The 23,465-nt window shown below is 41.2% G+C and overlaps 1 protein-coding gene across 1 annotated transcript in view; it reads left to right on the forward strand.

Moving 5' to 3' along the window:
- EYA1 (EYA transcriptional coactivator and phosphatase 1) overlaps positions 1–15,956 on the forward strand; it is a 158,352-nt gene extending 142,396 nt beyond the window's left edge. The window contains exons 17-18 of the mRNA XM_036829798.1: positions 1,273–1,373; positions 13,986–15,956. Of these exons, the coding sequence (XP_036685693.1) occupies positions 1,273–1,373; positions 13,986–14,066 (182 nt within the window). The 3' untranslated portion in view covers positions 14,067–15,956. The remainder of the gene's footprint in view (positions 1–1,272; positions 1,374–13,985) is intronic.
- The last annotated feature ends 7,509 nt before the right edge of the window (positions 15,957–23,465 follow it).

Genomic DNA, 23,465 nt, shown 5'->3' on the forward strand with positions numbered 1-23,465 from the left:
GGAAACTTTACAAAACCACATAAACATTTCCCTCTAAGCGGGGAAAGAAAGTTTCATGACATCTGACTGTTTGGTTACATATTTTTTGCAGTGAAAACCATCCTTTGTATTTGTTTCTCAAGGTGATTTAATATTTCACAGGTTAGTGGGCAACTGAAGAAGCATTGAAATGACATCCTTTGAATAAGGCTGGCCTTATTTCGTCCTGTCAGATGCAAACTAGAGATTTTAGTGCAAAATACAAATATAAAGCAGACATTTGTTTAAGCAAACAAGCAATTTGTTCTTGTGTATATCTGATCCTTATTTGAAAGAGGTACAGGCCCCCGTTCAGCCATTCACATTTGAAAACTATAAACTGTCCCATTGTCCATTAAAATGACCTTATTGGCAGCCCACGACTTGGAACCCCAGTTCCTACTCCAAGAAGCAACAATGGCCGCATTAACTACAGGGACATGCTGACAGTGTAGCTGCCACGGGAGCCTAAACTAAGTCTTGACATGGGAAAGATAATAGATAGGTACAGGTATCCTGTTACCTTTATCCCACTTTTCCTCTAGGAAAGCGCTTTACTGAACATTAGATGCCTGGGCCAGGCAAGCACGCTCTCTCTTGTAGGGCGCCAAATTACCTGCCATTCATTTCAGAAACAGTTTTCCAAGAATATTTCAGGTCAGTGCATTAGGCCTGGGTGGGGGGGGAGGGTGTCTTTCATTCAAAGAGCATCCCAACCTGAAAATGAAGGGATAGACCAAGTCCAGTGTTGGATTTCTCTTGCCGTAACAAAACCAGTCCTTCGGTTTTGTTCATCCTTGTCAACAGTCTTTCGATCAGGTACTGTATTCAGAGTTTGATAGATCATGAAACATTTTTTAAGTCAAGTTAAAATATATTGCCAGAATGGCATGCTTTCATTTAGTCTCAGCTTGTAGGGGGAAAAGTACTATTTCCAAACAAAACTTTTTCCACCAAATGCTCTAGATCTAGATTCTACTTTTTAATAAATGAGTCTTGGGGGGAAAAGTACTAAAATTGTCCATTCCCAAGGGACAGAACACCACATGGGTCGTTCATTTACAGTTTTTGCTGTATTGTGCTGTTCTGCATACTCCCCAAATGGCATATAAAAGCACTCTTTTCCTAGTTCGCACAAGTACGATAGAGTTGGATCAGAAGCATGGAAAAAGCATTTTATATAAAAAGTTTAAGCCCTAGAGTGCTGACTTACTCAAACTTTACATTTTTTTACAATTTACTTTTGTTCATTAGGAAAGGAAAGCTGTTTTGAGAGGATAATTCAGAGGTTTGGAAGAAAAGTGGTGTATGTTGTCATAGGAGACGGTGTGGAAGAGGAACAAGGGGCAAAAAAGGTGAGTGTTCCTCCTTGGTGCCTCTTGTGCCCTTTAATTTTTCTTAGTCCTCAAAATCGTCAGAACTGGATCATTTAAACACATGCCATTTCTCTGAAACAGATTATGAATGTGTTCTGAACCATAAGCGCTGACCAAGGGCAGAGTAGAATTAAGTCATTATTGAAGCGATCTTTTTGAAGAGTGGTATTCACAAGCTCGGGGGTCATGGATGGTTGGTCTTCACAGAATGTAGACTTGGGGAACAGAAAAGGAGGCTTAGTTCTGCAGCCATCATCCGGAACAGAGACAGCACACATGCCTGCTCATGCCCCTTTCTGCACCCATGGCAGACATCGCCAGGTGATCAGACGTCCATTACCTGAGCCTGGATGCAGCCTAAGAACCTTCCAAACATCAGTTCAGAAAGATTCTAGGAGCTAATCAGAGCCGGCTTGCAAAACTATTTTCTGCCCTAGAGTACGGTGCCTTCTTTTGATCACGAGGTCAATGCTTTGCCTCTTTTGGGATGCTCAAAAAGGAGGAAAGGAGCAGGTCCCTTGACTCCCCGTTTGCGCATGAGATTTCTTTTTATTCTTCTGCATCCCTGCAAGTGTGATTCTGTCATTTCCCGTAGCAAAAGCTTTCTCATGAATGTCCTTCATTGTATTTTAAAAAGGGGGAAGGAGGAAGGAACCACATTCCTTAGCCTGGCACTCAGGGTCTTCACAATCTAGTAACAACGTAGGCACATTGGTCTGCTTACGCTCCTTTGGCCACGCCCAGCATCCCCTTTCTGCTGTTGCTGTGCTTGGGATGCTCCTCTTCCCAGTGCCCTACTGTCATCGTCTTACTCATTTTTCAAAATCCAGTTTACATACCACCTTTTCTATTTCCCTTGTTTATAAGAACTCAGTTATAATAGCACCACTTATACTTTAATTGGAGAAGCTCTGGTAAATAACTTGCATTCTTGAGCCAGATACCCTGGGTTTGAATGACAGCTCTACCATTTACCAGTCCTGTGACTTCGAAAAAGTTACTTTACCCTTCTCTTTCCGTATCTATACATGGAGGTTATAGCAGCACCTAGCTCATTGGCTATTTTAAGGATTAGATTTAGTTCAGATATAAAACAGAGCCTGATACATATGAAATATGCAACAAATGGCAGCTATTATTATTAATTATTTGCACACGTGCCTGTTTCAGCAGTAAAGTGTGAGCTCCTGAGATGTAGGGATCTTATTTTGCTTGATTGCTGTTTGAGACTCTGTCTTCATTTTTTTTTACAGTTCCCTAAATCTTGGCACAGTCATGCACTAATATTTCTTAAATTGAAGAGCATTAACTGAGATTAACCAATAGGATAATTTTTTTCTTCTCTTCCCCATACACTCACTCACAGAAGTCACTTTTCCATAAAGGAGGCAAGCTCTTCTGGAATATTCCAGTGTACTCCAGAAATGGCACCAGCCCATAGATGCAGAATTAAGCATGGCACGTGGCCAGCCTCCTTATAGAGTCCAAGAATACTTAATTCACCTTCAGTGCCTCTGAATTCCAGTAAAAGCATAGAAGCAGACCCTAATTCTGTAAATAATAGATTTCACTTACACCCATAGATACACAATGTGCCCATGATTACAGTCTCCCCACGTGTGATCAGTGCTGGTAGAAACCCACACACACTTTTTTAAAGCTTGATTCTAAGCAGTATCTGCCATCTAAGCACTAATTCTGCATTCCAGCTTCACCAGTGGCCAACCACCATTGTCATTAGGTACATCTGTTAGCCCTTTGGGCTGTCTCCATAAAAAGAAATCTTTCCCAGACTAAATAGAGTACCCAAAGCTCAACCCTGGAGAGTTAAAGAGAATATTTGGTGCGAATCCAGACTCAAATCTTTTTCCTGAGGAAGCCTCTGGAATCCCCTGCCATTTCCAGACAGGACCTCCTAGTGGCTATGGGAACATGGAATAGATTTGCACCTCTGAGCATCACAGAATTGAAGAGCAGCATTTCATGCCAGGATGGCCCAGGGCCAAGGTGTGAATCTGCCCTCCAAGCTGGTCCTTCTCCACCTAGTACTCACCAAAAAATTTTAATTTCAAGAGAAGGTTGCCAAAATGTGGCTTTCTAGCTTGTGGTAGACAGAAGAATGTTTCTGAAAATGATGACCTAAAATTCAAAGAACACAAGAAGTATGTTTCTTAGATATTTGTGTGGTGAACACAAGATGGGAAAAGTAAAGGAATTCGTGATTTGATGTTAGAATTGAAAGTAGTAACAGTACTAAGAGTATTTGCTCTCTTTGAAGAACAGTTAAAATTGTTTCCACTGTTTATCTTTGGACATGTTATTCTTTCTATTCAGGACAAACACACACACCTATACCGAAAAGAATTAGGCAGCTGCCTATGACGACCATCCTCTTTAAATTTTTTTGACTGCAAATGAATACTTGTAGCTTCAACTTTCTGTTCTGATTTCATGGGATAAGTGTATGTAATCAGTCCAGTACTCCCTGTTACAAAGGAACTCTTTGCACCTTGAGAGCTACCAGCATGGGAACTCTAATGAAACTGTAACCAGGAGTTGTAAGAACTTTAATGTGTGTTTGTAAAGTGTACAGATTTTTCAGAAATAGTCAGATTCCTAATAATTGTGCATATGATTCAGATGTCATAAATCTATCATCCTGAGTGACAAATTGACCATTCCTTTCTTACAGTCTGTCTAGCCTTTCTAGGTTAACTAGTATTTAAACAGCAGTACTTAGTGCATGAGTTAAGAGACAAGGATCTAATAGTTCACAGTAAATAATGAGTATATTTAATGTGTGGGGTTCTACATAGAAATAGAGAATATTTAATATTTAACTTAAGGGAAATATTTAATTTAGGGGAAGACTATAATTTAGCAATATCTCATTTTAAAAACTCTGAAAATTCAAGCTAAAGAAATAAAGAGATGGTTATCCTTACTATCAGTTATAAAGCCCTTATTATGTCCCAGAACCTCTTTCAGGCACTTCCTATCCATTATCTCATTAAATCCTCACAACAATTCTATGAGGCAGGAGCCCTTAGAGCTCTTTTATAGATGAGGAAACCGCGGCACAGGAAGGTGAATACTTTGGCCAAGCTCACACAGCTAGAAAGTCACCAAACTAGGATTTGAAGCCAATTATATCTGTGAGATTCAGTACAAAGTTCCTTCAAATTACAGACTTTACTTACGTATCTTAAATATGATTTGATTTACAAAAAAAGAGTTTTAATGCTTTTTTTTAATTGTGAGAATATAGTGTGCAATGTTTGTTTCTTTCCTTTTGGGAGGTAGATAGAACTATGTGAAGTGTTCTCTTTCTCCCATTTTGACACTCATGATTAAAATTTTAAAAATAAATCGTTAATTCTAGTGTATAATTTGGTTCACAAGCATTTCAGATTACTAAATAAAACTAACAGTGAACCAGTGAAGTTCTGCAAGTTTGGGCACTAAAATGTTTTGCAAAATCAAAACATTTTGCATTTCTTCTAAATCAATTTTAACCATTTAGCTACCTCTCTTCATTTCCTGTGTCCTTTTAAAAATCTAGTACAACACCCTCCTCTCTTCCCTGTAGAGATAGATGTCTTTCATCTCCCTAAATACTGTTCTTTTGCTAGAGGAAGTTATTTTTTTAAGCCCAGAAATGAAAACTAGTAAGTATTCTGCCAGTTACCTGTTTTGTTATGGTCAATTGAAGTCTGCTCTGTCACCTTTGTTCTCTTTACCAATACAGTCCCAGGAGTTTCATCAGTAATTTTATCTAATTCTATAATCCATATCATTAAAAAAAAACAAAACCCTTCAAAGAGAAAAGGTTAGAAATACCTTTGTTTTTTAAAAAACGACGTTATTCTAAAAAGATCTCTTTTTTCAAAATTTTTATGGGAGTATAGTTGATTTACAATGTTGTGTTAGTTTCAGGTGTACAGAAAGTGAATCTGTTATATACATATATCCACTCTTTTTTACATTCTTTTCCCATATAGGCCATTACATAATATCAAGTGAAGTTCCCTGTGCTATACAGTAGGTCTTTACTTAGTTATTATCTATCTTATATATAGTAATGTGTTTATGTCAATCCCAATCTTCCAATTTATCCCTCCCCCCCACTGACCCCCTGATAACCATAAGTTTGTTTTCTATATCTGTAACTCTATTTGTTTTGTAAATAAGTTCATTTGTACCCTTTTTCTAGAATCAACATATAAGCGATATATGATACTTGTCTTTCTCTGTCTGACTTAACTTCACTCAGTGTGACAATCTCTAGGTCCATCCATTGTTGCTGCAAATGGCATTATTTTGTTCTTTTTTATGGCTAATATTCCATTGTATATATGTACCACATCTTTTTCTGTTCCTCCATGAATGGACATTTAGGTTGCTTCCATATCCTGGCTATTGTAAATAGTGCTGCTGTGAACGTTGGGGTGCATGTATGTTTTCAAATTACAGTTTTCTCTGGATATATTCCCAGAAGTGGGATTGCTGGATCATATGGTAGTTCTATTTTTAGTTTTTTAAGGAACCTCCATATTGTTCTCCATAGTGTCTGCACCAGTATACATTCCCACCAACAGTGCAAGAGGGTTCCCTTTTGTCCACACCCTCTCCAGCATTTATTATTTATAGATTTTTTTGATGGTGGCCATTCCCACAGGTGTGAGGTGATACCTCATTGTAGTTTTGATTTGCATTTCTCTAATAATTAGTGATGTTGAGCATCTTTTCATGTTTGTTGGCCATTTGTATGGCATCTTTGGAGAAATGTCTATTTAGGTCTTCCACCCATTTTTTCATTGGGTTGTTTGTTTTTTGGATATTGAGCTGCATGAGCTATTTGTATATTTTGGAGATTAATGCCCTGTCAGTTGCTTTGTTTGCAAATATTTTCTCCCATTCTGAGGGTTGTGTTTTCGTCTTGTTTATGGTTTCTTTTGCTGTGCAAAAGCTTCTAAGTTTAATTAGGTCCCATTTGTTTATTTTTGTTTTTATTTCCATTTCTCTAGGAGGTGGGTCGGAAAAGATCTTGCTGCGATTTATGTCCAGGAGTGTTCTGCCTATGTTTTCCTCTAAGAGTTTTATAGTGTCCAGTCTTCCATTTAGGTCTTTAATCCATTCTGAGTTATTTTTGTGTGTGATGTTAGGGAGTGTTCTAACTTCATTCTTTTACATGTAGCTGTCCAGTTTTCCCAGCACCACTTATTGAAGAGACTGTCTGCTCCACTGTATATTCTTGCCTCCTTTGTCACAGATTAGGGGACCATAGGTGTGTGGGTTTATCTCTGGGCTTTCTATCTTGTTCCATTGATCTATGTTTCTCTTTTTGTGCCAGTACCATACTGTCTTGATTATAATAGCTTTGTAGTATAGTCTGAAGTCAGGGAGCCTGATTCCTGCAGCTCCGTTTTTCTTTCTAAAGATTGCTTTGGCTATTTGGGGTCTTCTGTGTTTCCATACAAATTGTAAAAATTGTTGTTCTAATTCTGTGAAAAATACCATTGGTAATTTGATAGAGATTGCATTGAATCTGTAGATTGCTTTGGGCAGTATAGTCACTTTCACAGTGTTGATTTTTCCAATCCAAGAACATGGTATATCTCTCCATCTGTTTGTGTCATCTTTGATTGCTTTCCTCAGTATCTTACAGTTTTCTGAGTACAGGTCTTTTGCCTCCTTATGTAGGTTTATTCCTATGTATTTTATTCTTTTTGATGTAATGGTAAATGGGATTGTTGCTTGATTTCTCTTTCTGACCTTTCATTGTTAGTGTATAGGAATGCAAGAGATTTCTGTGTATTAATTTTGTATCCTGCAACTTTACCAAATTCATCGATGAGCTCTAGTAGTTTTCTGGTAGCATCTTTAGGGTTTTCTATGTATAGTATCATGTCATCTGCAAACAGTGACAGTTTTACTTTTTCTTTTCCAATTTGGATTCCTTTTATTTCTTTTTCTTCTGTGATTGCTGTGGCTAGGACTCCCAAGACTGTGTTGAATAATAGTGGTGAGAGTAGACATCCTTGTCTTGTTCCTGATCTTAGAGGAAATGCTTTCCCTTTTTCACCCTAGAAGAAATGGACAAATTCTAAAAAGATCTCTTGTAAGAGTTTTCTCTGAGCACCTCTTTGTTCCTAGAAAGACCATTCAGAGAAGCCATCTCACTACTGGTGGATATCTTTCTTTGATGTATGTCTTTGTTGTCAAAATCTGCCATGCTTATTTATTTTTTTTACCATAAAATTTTTTGTTTCCCTAATACAACATTCTTCAAGTGAAAATAATTAGGCCTATGTATGATTTAAAACAAAATCAAAATGTAAATAATAGTCTTCTGCACACTGACAGCAGTTTTGGTTTCTAGAGTAAAAACAGCCTCGTTTTATAACTCTGACTTTATTTACTTTTCAGAGAACTACTTAAAATGAATCTCTTGTGAATAACATGGAGGGAATGGGGGATGGCAAGCACCATTATTCCGCATAATGACAAACGCTTCCTCAAAAAATGTCCATTTTTCAATGTGCATTCCAAAACTTGCTGAAAACCAAGATGAAGCTGAGAATCTGCTTAATAATGCTTGATTGTGAGTTTATTTAGGAGAAAAATAAGGGCTTCTTTTGTTAAAAAAAAAAAGACATTTTTTAATGCAAGTTTTTGCTTTTAGTTTTCTTTAAGTGAGACATAGGGATTACTGAGTACACAATTTTATTATTCTAAAGCCATTACATTCATTTAACTTAATGAGCACATACTGTATGCCAGGTCTTAAACTGGATTTCATCTTTATTCTTTAAGAGCTCACTCCTGTCCAGAGGGGATGCAGATATACAAATAGTCAAAGAGCAAAGCTGTGCAGTAAGCTTCATGAGTTCTCAGAATATCTCTTTATTTACAATTTGAGAACTATTTGTACCTCCATATGCAAATTTTCTAGAGATAATATATGCATAGGAAAGCACAGATCTGTTCTTTATTTTTTATACAAATGGTAACTATACACTTTTTTTCCCGTACCTGCTTTTTTCACTTAATATATATCCTGGTAGTTATTCCATATCAGTATATGGAGCTCTGCATCTCTAATTCTTATAAATGGCCACATCACAATTCCATTACCTTGATATGTTGTAATTTAACGAGTCCCCTGGGGCTTAACATTTCAGTGGTTTCCAGTGTTTATTATTACAAACAGTTCTGCAGTGAGTGGTCTTTACATGGTTCATGCGTCGGCAAGTATATCTGTGGAATTAATTCCTAGAAGTGCAATACCTGGGGCAAAGGTTATGTGCTTTCATGGTTTTGAAACATTTTCTTAATACATTTTTAATAATTCAGCAATATTCAAATTACATGTGTCCACACACCCAGCTTTTTATATTACTGATCTTATGTATACCCAGAAGGGATAAATGCAAAATACCAGACAAGGAGGAAAGTTGGCAGAAGGGGATTTGGAAAGCTGCACACGTGGGCAAGAGGAACAAAGGATGTGTCATTATTTTACCATTAGGGAATATTTTGGTTCTAATGACCCCAAAACGTGTGCTACTTCCCAAGATTTAGGTCTTGGTGCCCACTTCTCTCAATATATGCTAATCTTGATAAACTAATCATATACACATCAGTTTAGGCTATCACTATTGTTAAGATTTGTGGTTTAGCAGTGTTTTAGTCCCATGGCTCTAGTTACCTGATGGACTCTCTCCATGTAGGTATCCCATTTCATCCACCTGCATATCAGCAGATGAATTCTACTGTCCCAAACAGTTCGCCCACTCAGATTTGCTTTGGTGTTCTCTACCTCCAGCCCATCACCCATTAGCAAGAACTCTCTCTTTACAGTGTGTCTCCCATCCGTTGCACCCACTCCATTTCCACTGTTCCTTTGCCTAGTTTCTCTGCTACCAGCCAGCCACACCTCCAATCCATCCTTCCTTTAGTGCCTCATTAAATTGCTTAACATACTTCTACCTGGAAAAAATATCTCCTTTCTTATTAGTGTTTGTTATGAACACACCATTCCAGCACCATCTCCTCCACACTAAATACTCTGTGCATCCCACCTTTGTCACATACCATCTCCTGACTGGGAGTCCCATCCCTCTCCATCTACCTAACCAAATTTGCCCATTTCTCAAATTCAATACAGGCCCAACTTACCCTCTCCAGCTTACAGCTGAGCTCTCTCTTCTCTCTGAATTTATCATTTTGATTCTTTGTTTTCTTGAGATATAATTGGCATTCAGCACTGTATAACTTTAAGGTGTACAGCCTAATGAATTGACTTACATATACTGTGAAATAATTACCACAATAAGTTTCGTTGACATCCATCATCTCCCATAGATACAAAAAAAATTTTTTTCTTGTGATGAGAACTCTTAGGATCTACTACTCTTAGCTTTCACATATATCATACAGCAGTGTTAACTATAGTCATCATGTTGTATGTTACAGCCCCAGTACTTTTTTATCTTATAACTGGAAATGTGTATCTTTTGGCCACCTTCATCCAATTTCCCCTCCCCCACCCTTTGCCTCTGGTAACCACAAATCTAATCTCCTTTTCCATGACTTCTGGGTTTTTGGTTTTTTTTTTAGATTCCACACATAAGTGAGATCATACAATATTTGTCTTTGTGTGACTTATTTCACTTAGCATAATGCCCTCAGTGTCCATCCATGTTGTCCCAAATGGCAGGATTTCCTTCTTTTTTATGGCTGAATAATATTCAATTGTGTATAATTCACAATGCCTTTATCCATTCATCTGTCAGTGGACACTTTGGTTGCTTCCATGTCTTGGCTATTGTAAATAGTGCTGCTATGAGCATGAGGGTGCAGATATCTCTTTGACATAGTGTTTTCATTTCCTTTGGGCATGTATATACCCAGAAGTGGGACTGTCTAATCATGGGGTAGTTCTGTTTTCAATTTTTTCAGGAACTGCCATACTCTTTTCCATAGGGGTTGTACCAATTTACATTCTGACCAACAGTGCGTAAGGGTTCCCTTTTCCCTACATCCTCATCAGCATTTGTTACCTCTTACGTTTTTGATGAAGGCCATTCTAACAGGCGTGAGCTGGTATCTCACTGTGGTTTTGATTTGCATTTCCCTGAGAAGTGATGGTGAGCACCTCTTCATGTACCTGTTGATCATCTGTATATCTTCTTTACAAAAATGTCTATTCAGGTCCTCTGCCCAATTTTTAAATTGGATTATTTGTTTTGCTATTGAGTTGTATGATATTAACCCCTCATCAGATATATGGCTTACAAACATTTTTTTCTCACTCCATAGGTTGTTTTTTCATTTTGTCAATTGTTTCTTTAGCTGTGCAAAAGCTTTTTAGTTTGATATAGTCCACATGTTTATTTTTTATTTTGTTGCTTGTGCTTTAGGTGTCATATCCAAAAAATAATTGCCAAGGCTGATGTCAAGGAGCCAAACATTTTTTTCAGTGTTTTCTTATAGGAGTTTTATGGTTTCTGGTCTTACATTTAAGTCTTTAGTCCTTTTCAAGTTAATTGTTGCATTCTTATACATGAGAATAGCCAGTATTCCCAGCAACATTTATTGAAGAGACTGTCTTTTCTCCATTGAGTATTCTTAGCTCCCTTGTAAAATATTAGTTTAGCATATATACATGGGTTTATTTCTGGGCTCTTGATTCTGTTCCATTTTCCATGTGTCTGTTTTCATGCCCGTACCGTACTGTTTTGATTACCACACCTTTATAATATAGCTTGAAATCAGGAAGTGTGATGCCTCCCACTTTGTTCTTTCTCAGGATTGCTTTGGCAATTTGGGGTCTTTTAGTTCCATATACATTTTAGGATTGTTTTTTCTACTTCTGTAAAAAAACACCATTGGAATTTCAATAGAGATCACATTGAATCTGTAGATGGCATTTTAACAATATTAATTCTTCTAATCCATGAACATGAGATACCTTTCCATTTATTATTTGTGTCTTCTTCAATTTCTTTCATCCATGCCTTATAATTTTCAGTGTAGAAATCCTTCACTTTTTAAGTATTTTATTGTTTTTGATGCTTTATTGTAGATGGAATCACTTTCTTTATTATCAGATCATTTGTTCTTAGTGTATAAAAATGCTGCTGATTTTTGTATACTGCAACTTTACTGAATTCATTGATTAGATCTAACAGTTTTTTTCTTGGAATCTTTAGGATTTTCTATATATAAAATCATGTCATCTGCAAATAGTTTTACTTCTCCCTTTCCAATTCTGATGCTTTTACTTATTTTTCTTACCTCATTGCTCTGGCAAGGTCAATTTGATTCTTAGTCCCACACTGCCTTACATTGTAATGAAATAGTTTCAGCAGATATGTCTTGCCTGCCGGTTCTTGGCAGTAGGATCATATGATATGTATGTATATTACTTTACAAATCTGCTGTAGCTACAGAGCTGTACAAGTAATAGAATATTTTAATGAAAAAGTTTATAGACTTTATTAAACCTAGAGGCAACCCTGAGTAATTTCCCCTAAACCCTTATTTTACAAATAAACAAACTGGGGCTCCAGGGAGATTAGTAACATGACTTTGAATCATGACAAAAGTCAGGGTTGAGAGTATAACCCAGGTCTCCTCATTCTAGAACCTGCTTTTCTTTTCCTCTTTGTCTTCATATAAGAAATATTTGTTCCACGCTAAACATTGATTCAGGAAAAAAAATTGTTTACTTTGTACCCAGTTGCCCTGGGAAACTCTTGTAGATCCATAAAAGCTTCACATCAGTATGTGCTTAGTTAGGGAAAATGTTATTTTGCAGTATTAGTTCTAATTATTTGTTAACACATGTTTGAGTCCCCTGTTCTCTCCGCTAGACTCAGTCTTCTTAGAATGAGTCACTATTAAATGTTAATCATAACTATCATTATTATTAACAAACTCTTTAACAGGGCTAACCAGGTCCTGCACCACTTGGCTCCTACAGCCGGTAATGTCACAGCCATGTCTTTATCTCACACAGCCAGTATTCTAACAATGAATTTCTCCTGTATCCTCTGCCCCAGCCCCCTTCACATGCACAGAGACATTACAGTGCTCTTCTGATGATCAGCCTTTCATAACTAGCTCAACTATTACCTCCTCTTACCAGTGTCTCTCCCAGTTCCCCAGGCAAAGGGAATTACCCCCTCCTCCTCCTCTTAGGTGAACATTCATGATTGTTGTTCATTTCTGCTACTCACCCACAGACTGTGAGAGGGTGGGCCGGGGATGTCTTCTACACCGTGCCTGTGAACGTGAAAAATCACTAATGAATGAATGCAAAATAGTACAGTCTACTTTTATGATCTAAAATTGCCAAGTGGAACATCCTAAATTTTTGAAAAGAAATCTCTAGTACTTGGTTCTGGACAGTTATTGAAGGATAACAAAAATAGAGATACTCCAAAATAGTATAGAATCCAGAAAGGTCTACATATGATATTGAACTGTGGTATATGTCTTTAGCAGATTACTTGAAACAAAGACATTGTTAATAAGTAACAATAGTTTGCATCCCCAGAATAACAGCTATGTGATCTGCACCAGAATAGTTAGTAGCTCCTATTGTCACTTACAGATAGTCCCCCCAAAAAACTCCTCAGTTCTAAATTCTGTTTGCTTTCATGCCATATTCTCCTAATAGTATGAATTGTTTAAAAATTCCCTAGACCTATAATTGCAAATTATACTCAGGCCTTCACGTTATTTTTTGTGTAGAAAAAAACCGAAATGTTTTCTGTGGGCTTAATAGAATTTTGTTCTCTGAAGTGTGATGATTATCTTTCTCTTATCAAGAAAAAGATTTTGCTGATACATAAATACTTAGTACAGTGCTTTTTGAACCGTAAAGTTTATAATCATGTTTTTATCCCTCATGGACGATGTAACCTCTTTTTTTTTTTTTGGCCTGCTTTTCTTGGCCTGCTTTTCTTGTCTCTGGTTAATTCAGGTGTTTCACAAAGATTCCCATCATTTAAGCTAGATTTCTAGATGTTTTAAACTACCACCAAAAAATCCAAAAAACTATCCTAGATGTTCATTTAAAATTTCCCATATGGTAAAGCTGTTTCAGGGTCAATGCAAAAAACGAAAAAAAGTTGCTTCTTACAGGAGTAAAATTAAGTTTTGCAAAATGTAAAATACTACCAACTAAGGAAAACCGCTTAAACTTGCAGCATGAAAAATGCACTGGATCCAGATTTTGAAAGGCAAATGTTTGACAAGGTTTTGTTCATAGCTACTGGATTTTATTTGAAGCTTGAAATCGGCATTCAAGTCACAGTGTAGGTCTGCTTAAGAAATACCCATCACCTTCTTAAAAGAAACAGACTCCTGAATTACATTTTTAAATGCAGTCCAGTATTCTTAGGGGAGGATTAAGTTTGAATTTGTGTTTTAAACAGATGTGACGTTGAGATCTTAACTGGCAGTTTTCACGGTACTGAATAAAGGGGGGTGGGCAGCATGGTGGATTGCCAAAGCAGCCTTTCAGGGCCTGTGCTGGAAGCGTTCTCTGTCCTCACCACGTTGTCTGCCCCTTTGCAGCACGCCATGCCCTTCTGGAGGGTTTCCAGTCACTCGGACCTCATGGCCCTACATCATGCCTTGGAACTGGAGTACCTGTAACAGCCCCCTAGCACTTTGAAACCACACAACCGCCCTGTGACCAGGGACACATCCAGCAGGCTGAGTCCCGAGTCGGCGCCGGACTCCAAACTAGCGATTTCAACGTTTTGATGCCCAGCTGCTGTGGGTCCTCGCCTCTGCCCTTGTGGTAAATGAAGGACCACATCCCTTTCTTCAGAACAGCTGTTGACTCTAGTACTGTGAATCCAATGCAAATAAGCCATGAGAATGTTCTAGCACAGTGTAACGTGTCTTGGCCACATTAACTACATGGTTCGAACCTGTGAAGAAAGGACCTGCAGACGCTTTACGTTTTTAGCATCTTCAGTGTGACCTAAACAGCTTCTCCAATACAGCAAACTTGATTGCACAACAAAGACTGAAATGGGTTTCCTGATTACCAGTGGGGGGATTTTCTTGTAAAGGTTTACTTTTATGGTGTCTCATACCCAGGGTCATCTGTACATCTCTACTTATTTATGAACAGACTTTTTAAAAAAAAAAACAACACAGCTTTATCGAGGTATAATTCAGGAACCACACAGTTCATGTGAACAGACTTTTTTGACATCAGATAACTGAAGAGACAGTAGCATGATGAGAGAGAAGCGACTGAAGGCTTTGGCCTCACGACACAGCAAGTACTTTGAATTTTAGCACATTGCAAAGTAGTTTAAAATATGTCTAATTTAAACGTATAATATGTACATCACTGAGACAATCATGTACAGAAAGAATTTTGGGTGTAAATTTGTAATAATGGATGATTCTTTTACATATTGTTTAGGAAAATGATATTGAAAGGTAGCAATGCCTTGATAGTGAAGTATGAGGCAGGATATGCACAGACGTGCAGTGCCTTCTTGAAGTACTGGGTATAAATATGTAGATAATGGATTTTTTTTTAAGATCATGTTGTCAAGACCAAAAGCATGGATGTCAAGTGTCAATAAGATTTTGTTTTCCAATTTTTTTTCCCCATCAGTTCTTTTTTTATGCTGTTAGGAGGGCCTTGGTCAAAGAACACAGCAGTGTCTGTCTTAAATAATTTGGGGGAAAAAAGCCCTCTTAAAACCTCACTTTTTCATTTTCAACACTAATGTAGTATATGTAACTACTTGGAAAAAGATTATTCAAACGCTCCTTCCCACAGAAAGAATGTAGATGATGGATATATTTTATTAATGAAATGGTTCATGAATTGGACACTAGCAAAGTTATCATGTGCTCAGATGATATTTTCTCGTTTAAGGAAGGACATTACCACATATCTGGAAATCAGCAAAACTTTGTATTACTTCCTACATTCGTGTTCCTTCTGTTTTCCTCCACACGCATCTCCCACCTCCCACCCCACCCTCCCAGGAAAGTTCATTGCCAGCAGGGGACACAGCCCGGTCATCACCAAGAAAATAATGCTACTCTTCACCCCCATTCTGTATTATATGACAAGCATAAACCTGGGAAATAAAATTTGTCACCTTTGTAATACCCTAATAAAGTTTCTCCAAAAGTGATCGATCAGTTTATCTAGACACTAGTTTCTCTCATCTAAAGCCTTCCATTGTCATGAAATTACTTTTTGGATGAATTTTCTTTCATAGTATATTGGGGGGGAAAAAATAACACCAGCTTTGACCCAAAGTAGCTAAAGAAAGAGCTACTCTATCCTTTTCTGAAGTTTCATGTTGCTGCTAGAATTAGTCAGTTGTGAATTTCTCAAAATTGTTTAATCATTGAATTTTGTTTTTCCTCTTTTGCTTGAAGCAAACAGAAGTCGACAATTTTTCAGCCTTTCCATTTTACATTTTTGTACTCTGCAGACTGAAAAGACAAAGTTTATCTTACCCTTACTGTATAAAGGTGTGTTGTGTCCACAACTGTACAGAATTTTTCTTCATTCAATTTGTGTTTAAATTAATAAAACTGATTTGTGAAGTACTGTAAGCTCCTTGACTTGTCAGTATTTTCTTCATCTCTTGGTTCTAAGAAACAGCAGGATCCTGGTTGCATTAGAAAGCTCATAGTCCGACAAAAGGAAGTTGTACAGAGCAACTGCAGTAATGGCTTTATCAGTCCTTGAGAGGACTGAGCTAGAAAACTTACAGCTGTTTCTTTGATCACTGTAAGAACAGATGAATGGAAAAGCTCTTTACTTCCTCCGAAACTATATAAACTAGACCTTCGCTCAGACTTATCTGCTGTAGAACAGAATTCAGCATCAAGTGTCTTGGATGCCAGAGCATAGCTTTAGCCACTTAAATACCCAAGGGACAGCAACAGAATCGAGCTTCATCTATAAAGAATGCCCGCAACATACACCGCTAAGATTTGGCCAGATTCATCACTGACAAAGAGCTATAAAACAGCACAACTTGCTTCCTCCTGGGATCTAATCTTAGAAACACAACATTCATGCTTACAAACACGTGACCATCAAACATGCAGTGGTCTGACTCATTTATCAGGCCCAGGATGTTCGTTTTTCACGTGCGCACACTAATGAAGTGTCTGCGCATGCTCAGACACCCGAGAGTGAAAAGTTTGGGGACTGTCTGTAAAGAGAGGCAGGGGTGGGGAGCAGAGGGACTTCTAGGTCTCAGATGAAGAAAGTATGGAAAACAGGCAAAATGGGGAGCATACCCTCACAAGATGGATTTTCTAAAGCGCCACTTCTAACATGACCCCCCCCTCTGGCCAAAATGCTTAAAGGGCTCCCCCTTCGACCATAGATTTGAGCCCAGATTTCTCTACCTGCCATTCTAGAGTTTCCAAGTACAGCCTCTACTTTCTTCCCAGTGTTGTCTCTCGTTACTCTTAGGAACAAACCTTCAGTACATATTAACTGGGCTCTTTAATGGGCCAAACCGCCCGTAAGCATCCCCGCCAAATCTCTGCTCAGAGCTCTCCCATGGCCATCAATGACTTCCTCCACCTTTAATCCACCCAAACCGTGTCCAGCTCCAGAGCCTTCACCTCTGTAGAACCTTCTTTCCCACCGTGGCACACAGTTTGAGCTTCTCTCACCCAGTGTCCATGGTCTTACTGGCCGTTCAGACTATTCCCTTAAATAAAGGCTCACCATGCCCCCACCACTGTCCGAGACGCTGAGGATAGGAGCTCATGAGGATGGAGTTTACATCAGAGTAGGCGGGAACAGACAAATGAATTACTGAATGAATGAGTGAATAAGATACATTCAGTTGGAAACATTCTGTGCAGAAAATTAAAACAGGGAATATAGGTAGGTGACAGCGCTTCCCTGGAAAGGATGGACAGAACTGAGACCAACTGCTAAGAAGCAGGCAGCAGATGAAGATGAAGGGCAGAAGATATAGGCAAAGGTCCTCAGAGGAGAAGACTTCTATTTATTGTGTTTTAGGAGTGAAAATCACACTCACGGGTCCAAGAAGAGATGATCTGGGAAAGGAACGGAGACGGGGAAAGTCTTGGTGAGGGATTTGGATGCTATTCTAAATGGCCGCTGAGGGGGTCTACACAGGGTTGTGTGACCCAATCTGACACACTCTGTGGAATGACCACTCTGGCTGCTGGGTGGAGGATGGGCTAAAGAAGGGTGAGAGAAGAAGTGGGGAAACGAGTCATCAGGCTAGTAGGGCAGTCCAGGAGAACAACAGCCAGATTCGGATTAGGACGGGGAAAAGGACACCTGGATTTATTTTCAGTGACAGCCAGGACAGCACTTGGCTAATGGGTTGAATGGGGGGAGCAGTGAGACACAAGAGGAGTCTGGACAGCCCCCGAGTAAGGGGGTCTCCCCACCACTGTGAGATAGTACACCTAGTGGTTAAGAGCCTGGCCTCTGCGGGCAGACTGCCTGGGTTCGAATCCCAGCTTCCCATTTTAGTTAGCCAAGTTGTTTAACTTCCCGGTGCCTTAGTTTCCTCATCTGTAAAAAGGGGATAACAATAATACCTACTTCAGACCGTTATTATGAGGACCAAGTAAGTTAATATGTGTAAAGTGCTTGGGACACTGCTTGGCATATTTTTTAATGCTGCCCATTACTATGCTGGCTAAGTATTCAGACTTTTTTTTTTCTCCCCAGCTCTTTGACAGCACAGACCATTTACAAGGGGACTGCATTTTTCTGGCCTAGTCTAGGAAACAGGATGAAAAAGACCAGACCATCTAGTTTCTGACCTCAAGCACTGGGATGGTGGCTATTAAAAAAGAATCACAATCAGGAAGGAGGCTTCCGTGAGCGGTCCTGCTGGCGTGAGAGGTGGGGAGAGCAGGGCAGCCTGGGCAGGCGGGAAACGCCGCCCCGAAGCTGAGCCCCGAAGCTGAGCCCTGCCGGCTAGAGTTGCCTTGAGCAGAGTGGGGAGAAGGGGAACACAGGAGAGAGGCCGAGAGGGAAGATGAGAAGGGAAGAAAGGCCACAGGACTATAGGAGCGCAGGGAGTGTGGGTCAGAGTGGCCAGGAGAGGGAGGGGTGAGGGCGTGAACTGTCCTTCACCTCCAAGTAAAACTTCAGGCTTAGTGCTTTTATTACCCACGAGCACGGCTATTCCCCTTTCACGGGAGAAAGACAAGCAAGACGACAGAAACAGAGGTTGCATTCAGCCTCCTGCATTATAGCACAAACAGCCTGGGACCCTTCACTGGGGCCATGATTCCACATTAAACTAGACTTAGATGTTAGCCCTAAGTAGTGTCTAGCGGAGCCCCTTTTATTTTACAGATTACAAAACTCAGGTTAAGTGCTCTGTCCAAGAGGTCACAGCCAAATCAGGCAGAGTCATAACCCCAGGCGACTCTTGGATACAACAGAGAATCATGAAAAGATCATGGGCTCTCAGGTCAATAGAAGCTGGCTTTGCCCCGTGCTCCATGGCTCCACACCAGGGCTTTAGTACAATTGTCCAATGACGTCTGAATGCTTTGGGTGTAAACCTCAGCACCTCAATTCTATGTCATCCTCCCAGAGATTGGTTTAAAATTTGTCTTCCAATCAGCATTTACACGTGTCCAATGCACATGCATTCTGTAATAACTTTAAAAATTTGCTTTTCAAAACATTCGAATAGGGCTTGGATGTTCCCTAATTCAAGTGACTATAAAGGAAGCCATTTGCTTAACAGAATGTGGAGATGCTGCCGCAGACAGCGTGTGTTCATTTAAGACCTGTAAGAAATTTCCTTCCAGACCCTGGGATCCCCGACACTCTTTCTGCAGCTACAGAAGCTTCAGCTGACTCACGTCGCCCTGTCGATCCCACTCAGGATGGTTTTTTGACAATCCAAAAGGAGACAGTTAGCAATAGCACTTCTTTCTTTCAGTGTCTCTCAGAAACGTTTCCATTTCTCTCCGTTCTGTGCAATTATCCAAACTGACAGGCGAGCTTGTGGCAGAAGAAATGAAAGGGTTTGTAATTTAGGAAACCTTTGGCTCCACTGACTGAAAGCAGGTTGTTTGTAAAAAGGAAATCCTGACCTCAGCTAACTGGCAAACTCTGTCAGAAGCAATAGGCGGAAGCGGAGGAGAAAGAACAGCACCGGGGATTTTTATTGGCAACAGAAGAAAAGCGGATGCTCTGCCAGAGGAAAGCCCTTCCGAGAGAACTCTCCGATGGGGGGACCAAGTGTGCCCAGAGCCAGTGCGTGTGCAGCTACACACCGCCTGGTGGTTCTGGGCCGGGTTTGTGGGCTGGTTTGACTGGGGGAGTTTGCTGCCTGGGACCATAGCTAGACTGTCCATCCTGAAAATGGACTTCCTTCACTCCTCTCTGCTGCTCCCAGCACTCCTGTGGCCTGTTCCACCTTCTCTCGTGGCTTGACATAAAGCCCCAGGACCCAGAGGTGACAGGTGGGAAAGGAGATAAGCTACCTCGTGTTTCCCACGTTGGTGCCGTCCACCGACTCACCCCACCTCCTCCCTCCGTCTGCCACCCCGTTTGGCAGGACTCTGCAGGGACCTCTGGGTAACTCCCTGAGAAAGGAGGCCCCCTCAAGCTCTCATACCCTTCTGCCAGTGGTCCTCAATGGGCTGCCCGTTGAAATCACCTGGGTGCTTAGAAAACTCCCTGAGCCCCTCTCTACAGATTCTAATTGAATTTGTCTAGGTTGGGGCTTGAGCAGCAGTCAAGGTAAGGAGCCATTGCTTTGGGCCAACCAGGTATGGGAAAGACCTCCATTCAAGGCAACTCCCAGCAAGGCTGGGACACGTGTGGAATGTGAGTTCCCAGCTCCCGGCCTTTCCCTTCCAAGCCATTCCGATTCCTGGTTGGCCAAGCCTAGGCCCCGGAAATCCTTATGGCCCCCAACTCAATTCCATTCAAGCATCTAGGGAGTTCCTCCTGTGAGTGAAGAGTTCTGCCTGGTGTCAGGGGTGTCCCCAGGGGGTTGGCCATCTAGTGGGGAAACAGAGAGAATGGGAGAAAAGGCAGATGTGACAAGGGCCTCACTGGATGGCCAGGACACTGGAAATCTAGGGGGACAAGTGTTGCAAAGAATTTTAACTTATGATGGAAGCCCACAGGGGACAGCAATGAATGTTGGCTGGGGAAACAGGTCTCACTGAGGGGATGACATTTTCACTGACCTAGATGAGATAAAAGAATAAGATGCTGATAGGCTCCTAAACCTAGGCTCTTCATCCTCTTCTGGATTAATGAGAGAGAGAAATATTTAATAACTGCCGGCTGCAATAACCCAAGTGAGATGTAAGTAGGGTCTGTCCTAGGGCAGCCCTGGGGATAGAAACATGGAACCCATTTCGCAGGTGTCCCAGAGGCAGAGCTAGTCCTGAGCGTGTGGGGCAGGCTTCCAAGGTTCTCTTGCTGTGCCCCTCCTCCATCCAAGACTGGATAGGATCCGGCTGGATCCAGCCAGGTACCAAGTTGTGTATAATTAAGTCAGAGGATTATAGCTGAGGGGAAGGTGTTGGTTCATTCTAAATCTTCTCTCGAACTCAGACCTGGAAGGCTTTGCTGTCTTTGGGACTAATTATATATATATATATATATATATATATAGTGTGTGTGTGTGTGTGTGTGTGTGTGTGTGTGTGTGCGTGCGTGCGTGCGCGCGCGCGCGCGTTGCAGTGAATTATTTCAAGGGGCAAGAAGAGCAACCCAGTTTCCCGGATGGTTCTCGAAAGTGCAGCAATCAGGCTGAAGCCCTTTACGTGTAAGTGGGAAAGTGGCACTTTTCCATTTCAAATTGGGGGAAGGGGGGCTGGCTGAAGGTGTTTTTAAAGAAGCTAAACCCTTCCTGTGGAGGCCCTTCCTATCACCCTCCAAAAACATAACCTGGAGGTGGGCTGGGGGGCAGGGGACAGGGGACGGGACCTTTGTAGTGTTGTAAGCAGATAGGTTACGGGGTCCCCGAAGAAAGAGAACCAGGAATGGCTTTCTTGACATAAGAGGAGCCATGTTGGCCTCAGCATTTTGTGATCTAAGCCTGGCCACATGCTGGCCCTTGGACAGGTCTCAGTAATCAATGAGCTTTAGGGAACAAAGGAATGCAGGAAGAGAGAAAAGGCCGCCGAACAATAGTGCAGTGACAAAGCAGAGTCCTCGTGCATCCTCAGGGGGTACACAGATCTTTGAGTTCTGCAGGGTCTAAGGTCCCCACCCAGGGGAGGACAGAATGATGAGGTTGACCCTCCTGACTTCAATCAACTCAAGTTCGGATTCTGTCGACCTTTGTCCCAATTTTTTGCTGAATTCTCCTCTGCTCAAGCCCCTTCATGAATATACATGGACCCTTAGCTTAAAAGCTCACCAGTTTTGCTACTGGGGAGACACTGCTTTGGGAAAGACCCCTAAGGTTCTCCTTACTGGCTGCAAGGAATAATAAGTCCTTCCTTCTCCCCATCTTTGGCTTGGTTGTGTCTATTGGCTCGACACCCCCCAAGAGGCAAACCTAGTTTTCGGGTAACAGTATCTCCAGGAGGACGAGGGTCCCCCCAAACACTCACTCCTCGCACCTTCCTTTAAGGGACGCTGCATCCTCGGAGACGAAACAGGCACCCAGAGGCCGCTCCAAGGCCCTTCAATGCAAAACCCCTTTGACTGTGTTCCTTGCACTTCCCTGTATACAAGCACGCCACCCATCTCAGATGGACGGCAAAGTGCTGAGGAGAAAGAGAAGAAAAGAAAGGAAAGAAAGGAAGGAAAACCAAGACAGTGTGTGAAGGAGGAGGGAGAGAGGGTTTGTTGTATCAACTTGGACGTTAAAAAGAATGAAACCACTGAACAGGATCCCCCCGTACGTGCCCCAGCCCTGATGTGCAGGAGGCCTGGACAGGGGCCCCCTGAAGTCGCAGGGATCAAAGTCCCGGTGAGCACGCGTCCAGACAGCCCCCGGGGCGGAGGAGGAAGGGGAGAGGGGGCTCTGAGCGGAGGGGGCCCTGCCCCTCCGCTGGCCCTTCAGAAAGGGCCTCTTTCACTGCCTCCCCCCATGTTCCTGTCTGTACCAACCTCTCACTGAGAAATCACCGCAGGCCCCATCACCTAGCCTACTCAGTGGTTCAAAAATACCAAAGGTTTTGCAGAACTTCCATTCTTCTCAAAGTAGTTAAAATGCAAGCGGGCGGGGGCCTGCGCTGATAGAGGAAGCACACGCCCTTAGTGGAACAGTCTTGTTTTGAAAAACTTCTGCCCTCTGGGGTTGAAAGCATTTCTTGGTCCAGTGGAATCAAAAGGTGCCACGAGAGTTCCAGCAAGGCTTCCAGCCCCGACCTTGATATTTATTTGCAAAGCCTTACAGGAAATCAGTGCTACGTGTTCCATGAAAAACAAAGGGAAATGCAGGAATCAGGAAAAACAACAGACTGCTCCAAACAGCCTGACATCAACAACAGGCTTTAAAGAAAATGAGATGCTAAAAAAATAGTTCCCTTTGACATGTCACCTTTCAACATGTACTGAAGACCCACTGTACGCCCAGCCCGGTGCAAGGTGCTGACAGGGTGCGGGTCCTGAGAAGTTCATGTTTCCCGGGGTGGAGTCAGGGTGGGCTGCTGAGATAAAGGCAGCGTTGGGTGATTTGGACTTGAAAGGTACGGAGCAGGATGAGCTGGAGGCTTTGGGCGCAGGGGTCACTGGGGAGATGAGTGCTTCGGGAAGATTCCTAGGAGAATGTAACATTTAATATGTACTGAGGAACAGGTGGGAGTTTCACAGATGGAAAAAAAAAGAAGAGCAAAGCTGGGGGGAAAGTGCATAACGTCTAAAACAGTTTCAAAAATTGAGCCTTAAAATTGCTATAAAAATTAAGCATGACATATGATGGTCATTTGTAACCATTCACAGAGTGCTTTCTACCTACTGCGAGAAATTCATAGAAGGGCAAGAGAGATGTGCTCTGCACACCAACGCCCAGAGTTCAGTTCACCGAAGGTTACAAACTCAAATGACAACAGGGGCCAGTA

This window comes from Balaenoptera musculus, chromosome 17, assembly GCF_009873245.2.
Source record: "Balaenoptera musculus isolate JJ_BM4_2016_0621 chromosome 17, mBalMus1.pri.v3, whole genome shotgun sequence".
NCBI lineage: Eukaryota > Metazoa > Chordata > Mammalia > Artiodactyla > Balaenopteridae > Balaenoptera > Balaenoptera musculus.